We start from the raw sequence: 13574 nt of genomic DNA, 5'->3' as shown, positions 1-13574 counted from the left end.
CCAAACATCACCTTTGGGTGTCTTTCTTATTCTGTATCTTACTTTTTTGAGACAGGATCTCTCCTCTCTTTCCTCTCCCTCCACCCCACCCGACTCCTGTTCCTGTCCCTTTTTCTTCCCCTCCCCCTTCCCTTTCAGCTAAACTGACAACTTCAGGAATCTATCTGTTCCTGGCCCCCAGCACTGGGATGTATGCCCAGGATTTACAAAAGTGCTAGGGATGCAAACATGGGTGCTCCAAGCTCTATATACACCGAGTCATCTCTCCAGCCTCTCTATTTTTCTTACATCTTTGTTCTCCATCCCAATTGATAGAACCAAGAATGACCTTGACCCTCCCAAGTGCTAGGCATATAAAATAAGCATGCACTACCATGCCCAATTTTATGTGGTGCTGGATTTTAAACCTAGAGTTCCATGCATGCTAGGCAAACATTTCTCCAACTGATCTACATCCACATCCCATCTGTGCCATTTTTAACAATTGCTTAGACTTAGACTTCCGACTGGCCTGATCTGATCTTAGCAATCATATTCTTGGGACCAGCAAATCCTGCTCACACTGGTTAGGTTTAGCCATCACATAGCTTGCTGGCTCACCATAGGCAGAAAAGAAACAGAATGAAAATGTTTGGGAACTAAATCAGAACCACCACGGCTGCTTTTGATCAACAAAGGACAAAGTCTCAATTCAAGGGATGATGGAGGAAGGAGAAAACCAAGTCTGCCTCTTAAGTATTTCCAAAAAGCTTGCAGCACAGAGCAAAGCTGGAGTTGAGAGTCAGATTACTTAGAGGGTTTCTTAGCAGGGTGTAGCATGGCCTTTTTCTAGGAGATTTTCCCTCCTGTACACCTGGTAATTGTAAAGCTGCTCTGTTTGAAAACTTACCACCCCACCCGCTAAGTCGAGATGCTTTGTTAAAGTTGGAAGTCATTTGAATAAATGTTTTGCCAGAGTGGGTAGGTGTGTGTATGTGCATGTGCACACGTGTGCATGTATATATACACACACACCAGTGTCTTGAGATGGTTTCTGTGGAGCCCAGCTGCCCAAAAATTCATCATACTCCTTCTCCAGTCTCTTAAGTGCTAGATTTAGAGGTATGAGCCAGGCATGGTGGCGCACACCTTTGATCCCAGGACTCAGGAGGCAGAGACAGGTGAATTTCTGAGTTCGAGGCCAGCCTGGTCTACAAAGTGAGTTCCAGAACAGCCAGGGCTGCACAGAGAAACCCTGTCTCAAAAAAAAAAAAAAAAAAACCATAAATAAATAAATAAATAAATAATGAAAGAATAATAAAAAAATAAAAGATTTAGAGGTATGTACTGTAATACTTAGCAAAGGTCAAAACTCTTAAGATCACATGCATATTAGTAGTACATCTAGACAGTAAAATACAGATGTATTGTGAAGCCATAGTATCATTTTAATAATTATTATTACCTAGAATTAGATTTCCTTTGACCTATAGATTATACTATGTTATAGTTCACAGTTTATGTGAATACTTGTAAAATGTTGGCTTGCATATATATGTATATAAAAAGTTTTGGCGCGGGACCTGAGACTGCATTAGTTAGGGAAGCAGAAACCGGCCTGAGTAGGACCACAGGCCTCATCCGGCCGGATCAGCGCCGGGGTAGCGGGAGCGCAGGGTTGCCTGACACCCGCCAGCTACCCACGACCCCCGCCACAGGATTTTGGGACTGCTGGTGAGTGGAACACAGCTTCTGCTCCAATCCAATTGCGCGGGACCTGAGACTGCATTAGTTAGGGAAGCAGACCGGCCTGAGTAGGGCCACAGGCCTCATCCGGCCGGATCAGCGCCGGGGTAGCGGGAGCGCAGGGTTGCCTGACACCCGCCAGCTACCCACGACCCCCGCCACAGGATTTTGGGACTGCTGGTGAGTGGAACACAGCTTCTGCTCCAGTCCAATCACGCGGGACCTGAGACTGCTCTGGTTGGGGAGAGAGAAATCCGGCCTACATAGGGCCACAACCCTCTTCCGGTCAGAAAAGCACCGGGGCAGCTGGGGCGCAGGGTCGGCTGACACTCACCAGCTACCCACAACACCCACCACAGGATCTTAAGACTTCTGGAGAGTGGAACACAGCTTCTGCTCCAATCCAATTGCACGCGGGACCAGAGACTGCATTAGTTAGGGAAGCAGAAAAACGGCCTGAGTAGGACCACAGGCCTCTTCCGGCTGGACCAGCACCGGGGTACCGTCAGCTACCCATGACCCCCGCCGCAGGATTTAGAGACTGCTGGTGAGTGGAACACAGCTTCTGCTCCAATCTTTAAACAGTGACAACGATAACAACTAACCCCAGAGATTACCAGATGGCGAAAGGTAAACGTAATAATCTTACTAACAGAAATCAAGACCACTCACCATCATCAGAACCCAGCACCCCCACTTCGCCCAGTCCAGGGCACCCCAACACACCGGAAAAGCTAGACACGGATTTAAAAGCATATCTCCTGATGATGATAGAGGACTTCAAGAAGGACTTTAATAACACACTTAAAGAAATGCAGGAGAACACTGCTAAACAGGCAGAAGACAATAAAGAGGAAGCACAAAAATCCCTTAAAGAATTGCAGGAGAACACTGCTAAAGAGTTACAAATCCTTAAAGAAAAACAGGATAACATAATCAAACAGGTAGAAGTCCTTACAGAAAAACAGGAAAACACATCCAAACAGATGATGGAAATGAACAAAACCATACTAGACCTAAACAGGGAAGTAGACACAATAAAGAAAACCCAAAATGAGGCAACACTGGAGATAGAAACCCTAGGAAAGAAATCTGGAACCATAGATACGAGCATCAGCAACAGAATACAAGAGATGGAAGAGAGAATCTCAGGTGCAGAAGATTCCATAGAGAACATCAGCACAACAATCAAGGAAAATGTAAAATGCAAAAACATCCTAACTCAAAACATCCAAGAAATACAGGACACAATGAGAAGACCAAACCTACGGATAATAGGAGTGGATGAGAATGAAGATTTTCAACTCAAAGGACCAGCAAACATCTTCAACAAAATTATAGAAGAAAACTTCCCAAATCTAAAGAAAGAGATGCCCATGAACATACAAGAAGCCTACAGAACTCCAAATAGACTGGACCAGAAAAGAAATACCTCCCAACACATAATAATCAGAGCAACAAATGCTCTAAATAAAGATAGAATACTAAAAGCAGTAAGAGAAAAAGGCCAAGTAACATATAAAGGCAAGCCTATCAGAATTACACCAGATTTTTCACCAGAGACTATGAAAGCCAGAAGATCCTGGACGGATGTTATACAGACACTAAAAGAACACAAATTCCAGCCCAGGCTACTATACCCAGCCAAACTCTCAATTAACATAGATGGAGAAACCAAAGTATTCCACGACAAAACCAAATTCACACATTATCTCTCCACGAATCCAGCCCTTCAAAGGATAATAACAGGAAAAAAACCAATACAAGGACAGGAACCACGCCCTAGAAACAACAAGAAGGTAATCCCTCAACAAACCTAAAAGAAGACAGCCACAAGAACAAAATGCCAACTTTAACAACAAAAATAACAGGAAACAACAATTACTTTTCCTTAATATCTCTTAATATCAATGGACTCAACTCCCCGATAAAAAGACATAGACTAACAAACTGGCTACACAAACAAGACCCAACATTTTGCTGCTTACAGGAAACTCATCTCAGAGAAAAGGATAGACACTACCTCAGAATGAAAGGCTGGAAAACAATTTTCCAAGCAAATGGCATGAAGAAACAAGCTGGAGTAGCCATTCTAATATCTGATAAGATTGACTTCCAACCCAAAGTCATTAAAAAAGACAGGGAGGGACACTTCATACTCATCAAAGGTAAAATCCTCCAAGAGGAACTATCAATCCTGAATATCTATGCTCCAAATACAAAGGCAGCCACATTCATTAAAGAAACTTTAGTAAATCTCAAAGCACACATTGCACCTCATACAATAATAGTGGGAGACTTCAACACACCACTTTCACCAATGGACAGATCATGGAAACAGAAACTAAACAGGGACACAGTGAAACTAAGAGAAATTATGAATCAAATGGATCTGGCAGATATCTACAGAACATTCTATCCTAAAATAAAAGGATATACCTTCTTCTCAGCACCTCATGGTACCTTCTCCAAAATTGACCACATAATTGGTCACAAAGCAGGCCTCAACAGATATAAAAATATTGAAATTGTCCCATGCATCCTATCAGATCACCATGGACTAAGGCTGATCTTCAATAACAAAATAAATAATAGAAAGCCAACCTTCACGTGGAAACTGAACAACATTCTTCTCAATGATACCTTGGTCAAGGAAGGAATAAAGAAAGAAATTAAGGACTTTTTAGAGTTCAATGAAAATGAAGCCACAACATACCCAAACTTATGGGACGCAATGAAAGCATTTCTAAGAGGAAAACCCATAGCTCTGAGTGCCTCCAAAAGGAAACTAGAGAGAGCACACATTAGCAGCTTGACAACATACCTAAAAACACTAGAACAAAAGGAAGCAAATTCACCCAAGAGGAGTAGACGGCAGGAAATAATCAAACTCAGGGGTGAAATCAACCAAGTGGAAACAAGAAAAACTATTCAAAGAATCAACCAATCAAGGAGCTGGTTCTTTGAGAAAATCAACAAGATAGATAAACCCTTAGCCAGACTCACTAGAGGGCACAGGGAAAGCATCCTAATTAACAAAATCAGAAATGAAAAAGGAGACATAACAACAGATCCTGAAGACATCCAAAACACCATCAGATCCTTCTACCAAAGGCTATACTCAACAAAACTGGAGAACCTGGATGAAATGGAGAAGTTCCTAGACAGATACCAGGTACCAAAGTTGAATCAAGATCAGGTTAATGATCTAAACAGCCCTATATCCCCCAAAGAAATAGAAGCAGTCATTAATAGTCTCCCAACTAAAAAAAGCCCAGGACCAGATGGGTTTAGTGCAGAGTTCTATCAGACCTTCAAAGAAGATCTAATCCCAGTTCTTCACAAACTATTCCACAAAATAGAAACAGAAGGTACTCTACCCAACTCATTCTATGAAGCCACAATTACTCTGATACCTAAACCACAAAAAGACCCAACAAAGATAGAAAACTTCAGACCAATATCCCTTATGAATATTGATGCAAAAATCCTCAATAAAGTTCTTGCTAACCGAATCCAAGAACACATCAAAACAATCATCCATCCTGACCAAGTAGGTTTCATCCCAGGGATGCAGGGATGGTTCAATATACGGAAATCCATCAACGTAATCCAGTATATAAACAAACTCAAAGACAAAAACCACATGGTCATCTCGTTAGATGCGGAAAAAGCATTTGACAAGATCCAACACCCATTCATGATAAAAGTCTTGGAAAGATCAGGAATTCAAGGCCCATACCTAAACATGATAAAAGCAATCTACAGCAAACCAGTAGCCAACATCAAAGTAAATGGTCAGAAGCTTGAAGCAATCCCTCTAAAATCAGGGACTAGACAAGGCTGTCCACTTTCTCCATACCTATTCAACATTGTACTTGAAGTCCTAGCCAGAGCAATTCGACAACAAAAGGAGATCAAAGGGATACAAATTGGAAAAGATGAAGTCAAAATATCACTTTTTGCAGATGATATGATAGTATATATAAGTGACCCTAAAAATTCCACCAGAGAACTCCTAAGCCTGATGAACAGCTTCGGTGAAGTAGCTGGATATAAAATTAACTCAAACAAATCAATGGCCTTTCTCTACACAAAGAATAAAAAGGCTGAGAAAGAAATTAGGGAAACAACACCCTTCTCAATAGTCACAAATAATATAAAATATCTTGGCGTGACTCTAACTAAGGAAGTGAAAGATCTGTATAATAAAAACTTCAAGTCTCTGAAGAAAGAAATTATAGAAGATCTCAGAAGATGGAAAGATCTCCCATGCTCATGGATTGGCAGGATCAACATTGTAAAAATGGCTATCTTGCCAAAAGCAATCTACAGATTCAATGCAATCCCCATCAAAATTCCAAATCAATTCTTCAACGAATTAGAAAGTGCAATCTGCAAATTCATCTGGAATAACAAAAAACCTAGGATAGCAAAAACTCTTCTCAAGGATAAAAGAACCTCTGGTGGAATCACCATACCGGACCTAAAGCTTTACTACAGAGCAATTGTGATAAAAACTGCATGGTACTGGTATAGTGACAGACAAATAGACCAATGGAATAGAATTGAAGACCCAGAAATGAACCCACACACCTACGGTCACTTTATCTTCGACAAGGGAGCTAAAAACATCCAGTGGAAGAAAGACAGCATTTTCAACAAATGGTGCTGGCACAACTGGTTGTTATCATGTAGAAGAATGCGAATCGATCCATTCCTATCTCCTTGTACTAAGGTCAAGTCTAAGTGGATCAAGGAACTTCACATAAAACCAGAGACACTGAAACTTATAGAGGAGAAAGTGGGGAAAAGCCTTGAAGATATGGGCACAGGGGAAAAATTCCTGAATAGAACAGTAATGGCTTGTGCTGTAAGATCGAGAATTGACAAGTGGGACCTCATGAAACTACAAAGCTTCTGCAAGGCTAAAGACACCATCAATAAGACAAAAAAACCACCAACAGATTGGGAAAGGATCTTCACCTATCCTAAATCAGATAAGGGACTAATATCCAATATATATAAAGAACTCAAGAAGGTGGACTCCAGAAAGTCAAATAACCCCATTAAAAAATGGGGCTCAGAACTGAACAAAAAATTCTCACCTGAGGAATACCGAATGGCAGAGAAGCACCTGAAAAAATGTTCAACATCCTTAATCATCAGGGAAATGCAAATCAAAACAACCCTGAGATTCCACCTCACACCAGTCAGAATGGCTAAGATCAAAAATTCAGGTGACAGCAGATGCTGGCGAGGATGTGGAGAAAGAGGAACACTCCTCCATTGTTGGTGGGATTGCAAGCTTGTACAACCACTCTGGAAATCAGTCTGGCGGTTCCTCAGAAAATTGGACATAGTACTACCGGAGGATCCAGCAATACCTCTCCTGGGCATATATCCAGAAGATGTCCCAACCGGTAAAAAGGACACATGCTCCACTATGTTCATAGCAGCCCTATTTATAATAGCCAGAAGCTGGAAAGAACCCAGATGTCCCTCAACAGAGGAATGGATACAGAAATTATGGTACATTTACACAATGGAGTACTACTCAGCTATTAAAAAGAATGAATTTATGAAATTCCTAGCCAAATGGATGGACCTGGAGGGCATCATCTTGAGTGAAGTAACACAATCACAAAAGAACTCACACAATATGTATTCATTGATAAGTGGATATTAGCCCAAAACTTAGGATACCCAAGATATAAGATACAATTTGATAAACGCATGAAACTCAAGAAGAATGAAGACCAAAGTGTGGACACTGTGCACCTTCTTAGAATTGGGAACAAAACACCCAGGGAAGGAGTTACAGAGACAAAGTTCGTAGCTGTGATGAAAGGATGGACCATTTAGAGACTGCTGTATCCTGGGATCAGTCCCATAATCAGCTTCTAAACGCTGACACCATTGCATACACTAGCAAGATTTTGCTGAAAGGACCCAAATATAGCTGTCTCTTGTGAGACGATGCCGGGGCCTAGCAAACACAGGAGTGGATGTTCACAGTCAGCTATTGGATGTATCACAGGGCTCCCAATGGAGAAGCTAGAGAAAGTACCCAAGGAGCTAAAGGGATCTGCAACCCTATTGTTGGAACAACATGATGTACTAACCAGAACCCTGGAGCTCTTGTCTCTAGCTGCATATGTATCGAAAGATGGCCTAGTCGGCCATCAATGGAAAGAGAGGCCCATTGGACTTGCAAACTTTATATGCCCCAATATAGGGGAATGCCAGGGCCAAAAGAATGGGAATGGGTGGGTAGGGAAGTGGGGGGCGCTATGGGGGACTTTTGGGATAGTATTGGAAATGTAATTGAGGAAAATATGTAATAAAAATATAAAAAAAAAAAGTTTTAAGTCCCTTTGGTATACAGCATTTTCCCCTTGTGAACTGCAGGCTTTCTATGGATTCACATCTCTCCAGTGAAGGAAAATCAGGATGTATTTAACCTTACTGCACTGATTAGTACCTTCTCACAAACACACCCCCAGGTGACACTTTTTTCTTCACTCGCCGCTTCTCTTTGCTAGACTCACACGAGTCATCTTCCTATAAAAAAAAAAAAACGAGAGAGAAAATCAAATAAAAGCACATGCTAACATTCTATGTGTCCAAAAAAGAAAAAGGAGCCATGCTAAGTATTTTCTGCTGTGATTAAATTTCTTTAGGATTTTGTGTAACTATTCCTGGATCTAAAGTACTCGTGCTTCATGTTGGGCTGAATCAGTAAGGCTGGGAGAGCCCTGAAAGGCAGTCAGTGCTCGCTACTTAATAGAGACCCCAAAGGGAATGACTTGTCATTTCTGCTTGTCTTGACTAACATTCCATGGCATAACTACAACGTAGGATGTGCTAAAACAACTTCATTTGGAACCTTTAAGAGCCTTACAGGGCTAGGATTTATGTTTCTTGACTTCTCCATTCCCAAGTTTTTATTTGTACAGTATTCACGAACAATTTATGTTTCCTTTACCTCATTACCCCTTCTCCACCTGTACTGGCTAGTTTTGTGTCAACTTGACACAGCTGGAGTTATCACAGAGAAAGGAGCCTCCCTTGAGGAAATGCCTCCATGAGATCCAGCTGTAAGAAAGAAACATGCTCCACTATGTTCATAGCAGCCTTATTTATAATAGCCAGAAGCTGGAAAGAACCCAGATGCCCCTCAACAGAGGAATGGATACAAAAAATGTGGTACATTTACACAATGGAGTACTACTCAGCTATTAAAAGGAATGAATTTATGAAATTCCTAGGCAAATGGTTGGACCTGGAGGGCATCATCTTGAGTGAGGTAACACAATCACAAAGGAACTCACACAATATGTATTCACTGATAAGTGGATATTAGCCCAGAAACTTAGAATACCGAAAATATAAGTTACAATTTGCAAAACACATGAAACTCAAGAAGAATGAAGACCAAAGTGTGGACACTTTGCCCCTTCTTAGAATTGGGAACAAAACACCCATGGAAGGAGTTACAGAGACAAAGTTTGGAGCTGAGACAAAAGGATGGACCATCTAGAGGCTGCCATATCCAGGGATCCATCCCATAATCAGCCTCCAAACACTGACACCATTGCATACACTAGCAAGATTTTGCTGATAGGACCCTGATATAGCTGTCTCTAGTGAGACTATGCCGGGGCCTAGCAAACACGTAAGTGGATGCTCACAGTCAGCTATTGGATGAATCACAGGGCCCCCAATGGAGGAGCTAGAGAAAATACCCAAGGAGCTAAAGGGATCTGCAACCCTATAGGTGGAACAACATTATGAACTAACCAGTACCCCAGAGCTCTTGATTCTAGCTGCATATGTATCAAAAGATGGCCTAATCGGCCATCACTGGAAAGAGAGGCCCATTGGTCTTGCAAACTTTATATGCCCCAGTACAGGGGAACACCAGGGCCAAAAAGTGGGAGGGGGGAGGGGATGGGGGAGGGGATGGGGGACTTTTGGGATAGCATTGGAAATGTACAAAAATACCTAATTAAAAAAAAAAGAAATCCAGCTGTAAGGCATTTTCTCAATTAGTGATCAAGGGGGAAAGGCCCCTTGTGGGTGGGACCATCTCTGGGCTGATAGTCTTGGGTTCTATAAGAGAGCAGGCTGAGCAAGCCAGTAAAGAACATCCCTCCATGGCCTCTGCATCAGCTCCTGCTTCCTGACCTGCTTGAGTTCCAGTCCTGACTTCCTTTGATGATGAACAGCAGTATGGACGTGTAAGCCGAATAAACCTTTTCCTCCCCAACTTGCTTCTTGGTCATGATGTTTGTGCAGGAATAGAAACCCTAACTAAGACACCACCATTGCTGAATCTTTCTCATCATCTTGGTATTCACATAAGTGAACACAGAATAATCAAAAAATGCTATGGGAAGGAACAAGGGAGGGGATGAGCACAACAGATGTCCACTAGATGTTAGGCATTGTTGAATAACTGGAGTCAAAAACGCTGTGCATGCCATTCACCGCAAGGCATACTACATGCTCTAGAATAGTTGGCCAACTCTAAACAGATTTTGTGGTTTTGCTTTGTCTTGTTTATGTGTGGATGAGAGAGAGAGAAAGAACGTGCATGCAAGTGCATCCTTGCACGCTGGAAGTCGGTTTGGTTTGGTTTTGGGTTAGGTTTTTGTTTTTCCTTAAGAAGGAAAAATATGAAGTGGGGTGGGGTCTGGGAAGAGTTGAGTGGGGAGGAAAATGACAAAAATATACTGTACAAACTTTTAAACAGTTTTACCAGAAGAAAAAAAAAAAGAAAATGTAGGAGAGAAGGGTGTACACAGAGATCTTCCCAAAGCAGCTTTCCCAGCACATCCCTGGGGAGAGCCTGTGGCTAGGGTTACTTCTGAAAGTCTGCCTCCGGTGCCATTGCTAACATGCCAGAGTTAAGTCCCATACACTAGCACGTGAGCCTGCAAAAACAGACCACGGCTCCATGCCCTTCCTTCTGCTCGCCTCCTGAAGCCCAAGTTCTTAAAGACAACTTCAGAATTTTTCACAAGTGCAGTAAGAAGAGAGTAAATGGCTTGTGGTAGCAGTAATGAGTGACTGTGGATGGGCTGGAGGGACCTAGCAAGCTGTGTCACTTTACAAACTTTATCTGTCACTAGGTTTCAAGATTTGTAATATAAAATAGTGCATGCAAAACAAAAAGCCTTGACCTTAAGTTGAATATGTAATTAAATAATAACTATTATTGATAATGACCAAGATCTCAATGTGTGTTAAATATTCTCATGAAACTTAGAATTTCAGTACTTTGGGTATTCAACCAAACTAAAAACGGGGAACACCGTCAAAGCAGTACAACTTGCTTAGTACAAAGACAAGAGTAGTGTGGTTAGAAGTCTTAGGACAGCGTAAGGGCTTTTAAGGGGCAGATTTGATAGGAGACCTTGAGATAGAAGAACAAAATGAACTAAAGTTTGGTGCTGGGAAAGTGTTAAGTTCAAAAAAGAAAAAATTGGCAAATATAAAACTAATGCGGTAAATTAAAGCTGAACCCAAATCAAGGAATCCACTTCATTAAGGTAAGATTTCCAGAACAAGAAATGACAGGAAAAACCAAGCTGTTTAGTCAAATAAATTTGGATAAGGAAGGACTAGATGTCTGCTTTCTGTGTTAAGAGTCTACAGTTTATGGATTAAAGAGAAATATATGGAAAGATTCAAAAATCCAAAACTGGACCCGCCTAGTAGTTCAGACCTTTACTCCTTCATCCTAGCATCTGGGAGGCTGGGGACAGCTTGATCTACATAATGAGTTCTGGGCCAGCAAGGGTTGCATAGGCCCTGTCTCAAAACAAACAAAAACTAGTTTTAAAAAAAAACAGATCTGGGGGCTAGACAGTGGTGGTGCATGCCTTTAATCTCAACTCTCAGGCAGTAAAGGTGTGCAGATCTCTATAGTTCAAGACGAGCTTGGTCTACAGAGTGAGTTCCAGGACAGTCAGGGCTACACAGAAAAACCCTGTCTTGAAGGAAGGAAGGGAGGGAAGGGAGGAAGGAAGGGAAGAAGGAAGGAAGGGAAGAAGGAAGGAAGGGAGGGAGGGAGGGAGGGAGGGAGGGAAAGAAAATGGAAAGGAAGAGAGAAAAGAAGGAGAAGAAAAGAGATCTGGGGTGAAAATCTGGTCTGGTTAAGTTTGGTTTTAGCCATTTTAAATGTCGACACTGCTGGGAATATCAGATGAAAGTTCAGCTATCAGTCAGAACAAAGGGAGCCCGAGTAAGAGATTAACACTGAAGTATGAGTGTTAAAATCTTTACAGAAACATCGGAAGACAGAGGGTCTGAATTTGTTCCTGTGTCACGTTATGTCTGTGATCAAACAAGACACCCACCTTAGTCTGACATGGTGGCATATACCTGCAATCACAACACATGGGAGACTGAGGCAGGGGATTGTAAATGAGACCAGCCTGGGCTACCTAGTGCATTTTAGGTCTGTGATTCCTAATAAGACCCTATTTCAATAAAAGAATAAATGGGAGGAAATGAAGGAAGGCAGTGTACATGTATTTGTGGGTAAATAACTCCAAATATTCAAATAAGTCCATTAAAAATGGAGTACAGAGATAAACAGAATTCTAAAGTGAGGAATACCAAAGGACTGAGAAGCACCTGAAAAAATGTTCAACATCCTTAATCATCAGGGAAATGCAAATCAAAACAACCTTGAGATTTCACCTCACTCCATTCAGAATGGCTAAAATAAAAAATTCAGGCGACAGCAGATGCTGGCAAGGATGTGGGGAAAGAGGAACACTCCTCCATTGCTGGTGGGATTGCAAGCTTGTACAACCACTCTGGAAATCAGTCTGGCGGTTCCTCAGAAAATTGGACATAGTACTACCAGAAGATCCAGCAATACCTCTCCTGAGCATATACCTAGAAGATGTTCCAACTGGTAATAAGGACACACGCTCCACTATGTTCATAGCAGCCTTATATATAATAGCCAGAAACTGGAAAGAACCCAGATGTCCCTCAACAGAGGAATGGATACAGAAAATGTGGTACATTTACACAATGGAGTACTACTCAGCTATTAAAAACAATGAATTTATTAAATTATTGGGCAAATGGATGTATCTGGAGGATATCATCCTTAGTGAGGTAACCCAATTAGAAAAGAAGTCACTTGATATGTACTCACTGATAAGTGGATATTAGCCCAGAAACTTAGAATACCTAAGATACAATTTGCAAAACACAAGAAAATCAAGAAGAATGAAGACCAAAGTGTGGATACTTCATTCTTTCTTAGAATAGGGAACAAAACACCCATGGAAGGAGTTACAGAGACAAAGTTTGGAGCTAAGATGAAAGGATGGACCATCCAGAGACTACTCCACTTGGGGATCCAACCCATAATCAGCCACCAAACCCAGACACTATTGCATATGCCAGCAAGATTTTGCTGAAAGGACCCTGATATAGCTGTCTCTTGTGAGGCTATGCCAGTGCCTGACAAACACAGAAGTGGATGCTCACAGTCAGCTAGTGAATGGATCACAGGGTCCCCAATGGAGGAGCTAGAGAAAGTACCCAAGGAGCTGAAGGGGTCTGCAACCCTATATGTGGAGCAACAATATGAACTAACCAATACCCCCAGAGTTCGTGTCTCTAGATGCATATGAAGCAGAAAATGGCCTAGTTGGCCATCATTGGGAAGAGAGGTCCTTTGGTCTTGCAAACTTTATATGCCCCAGTACAGGGGAATGCCAGGACCAAGAAGTGGGAGTAGGTGGGTAGGGGAGCAGGGTGGGGTGGGGGAGGGTATAGGGAACTTTCGGGATAGCATTTGAAATGTGAATAAAGAA

General features: G+C 41.8%; 1 protein-coding gene across 3 annotated transcripts in view; it reads right to left on the bottom strand.

Moving 5' to 3' along the window:
- Window positions 1-1327: 1327 nt before the first annotated feature.
- The window catches only part of Ankrd42 (ankyrin repeat domain 42), a 51730-nt gene continuing 39483 nt past the window's right edge, over window positions 1328-13574 (bottom strand). For 2 of the 3 annotated variants that reach the window (XR_015047850.1, XR_015047851.1), the window contains 2 exons: window positions 8095-8289; window positions 1328-1552 (listed from right to left, as the gene is read on the bottom strand). Coding sequence is in view for 1 of the 3 variants with exons in the window: in XM_085841520.1 (XP_085697646.1) it covers window positions 8203-8289 (87 nt within the window). In the remaining 2 variants the exon portion in view is untranslated. Of the gene's footprint in view, window positions 1553-8029; window positions 8290-13574 lie in introns of those variants that run through there. The other variant, XM_085841520.1, reaches the window with a different exon arrangement.

This window comes from Mus caroli, unplaced genomic scaffold (genome assembly GCF_978045245.1).
Source record: "Mus caroli unplaced genomic scaffold, Mus_caroli_1 scaffold_8, whole genome shotgun sequence".
Classification (NCBI taxonomy): domain Eukaryota; kingdom Metazoa; phylum Chordata; class Mammalia; order Rodentia; family Muridae; genus Mus; species Mus caroli.
This window is presented reverse-complemented; position numbering and strand designations above follow the sequence as displayed.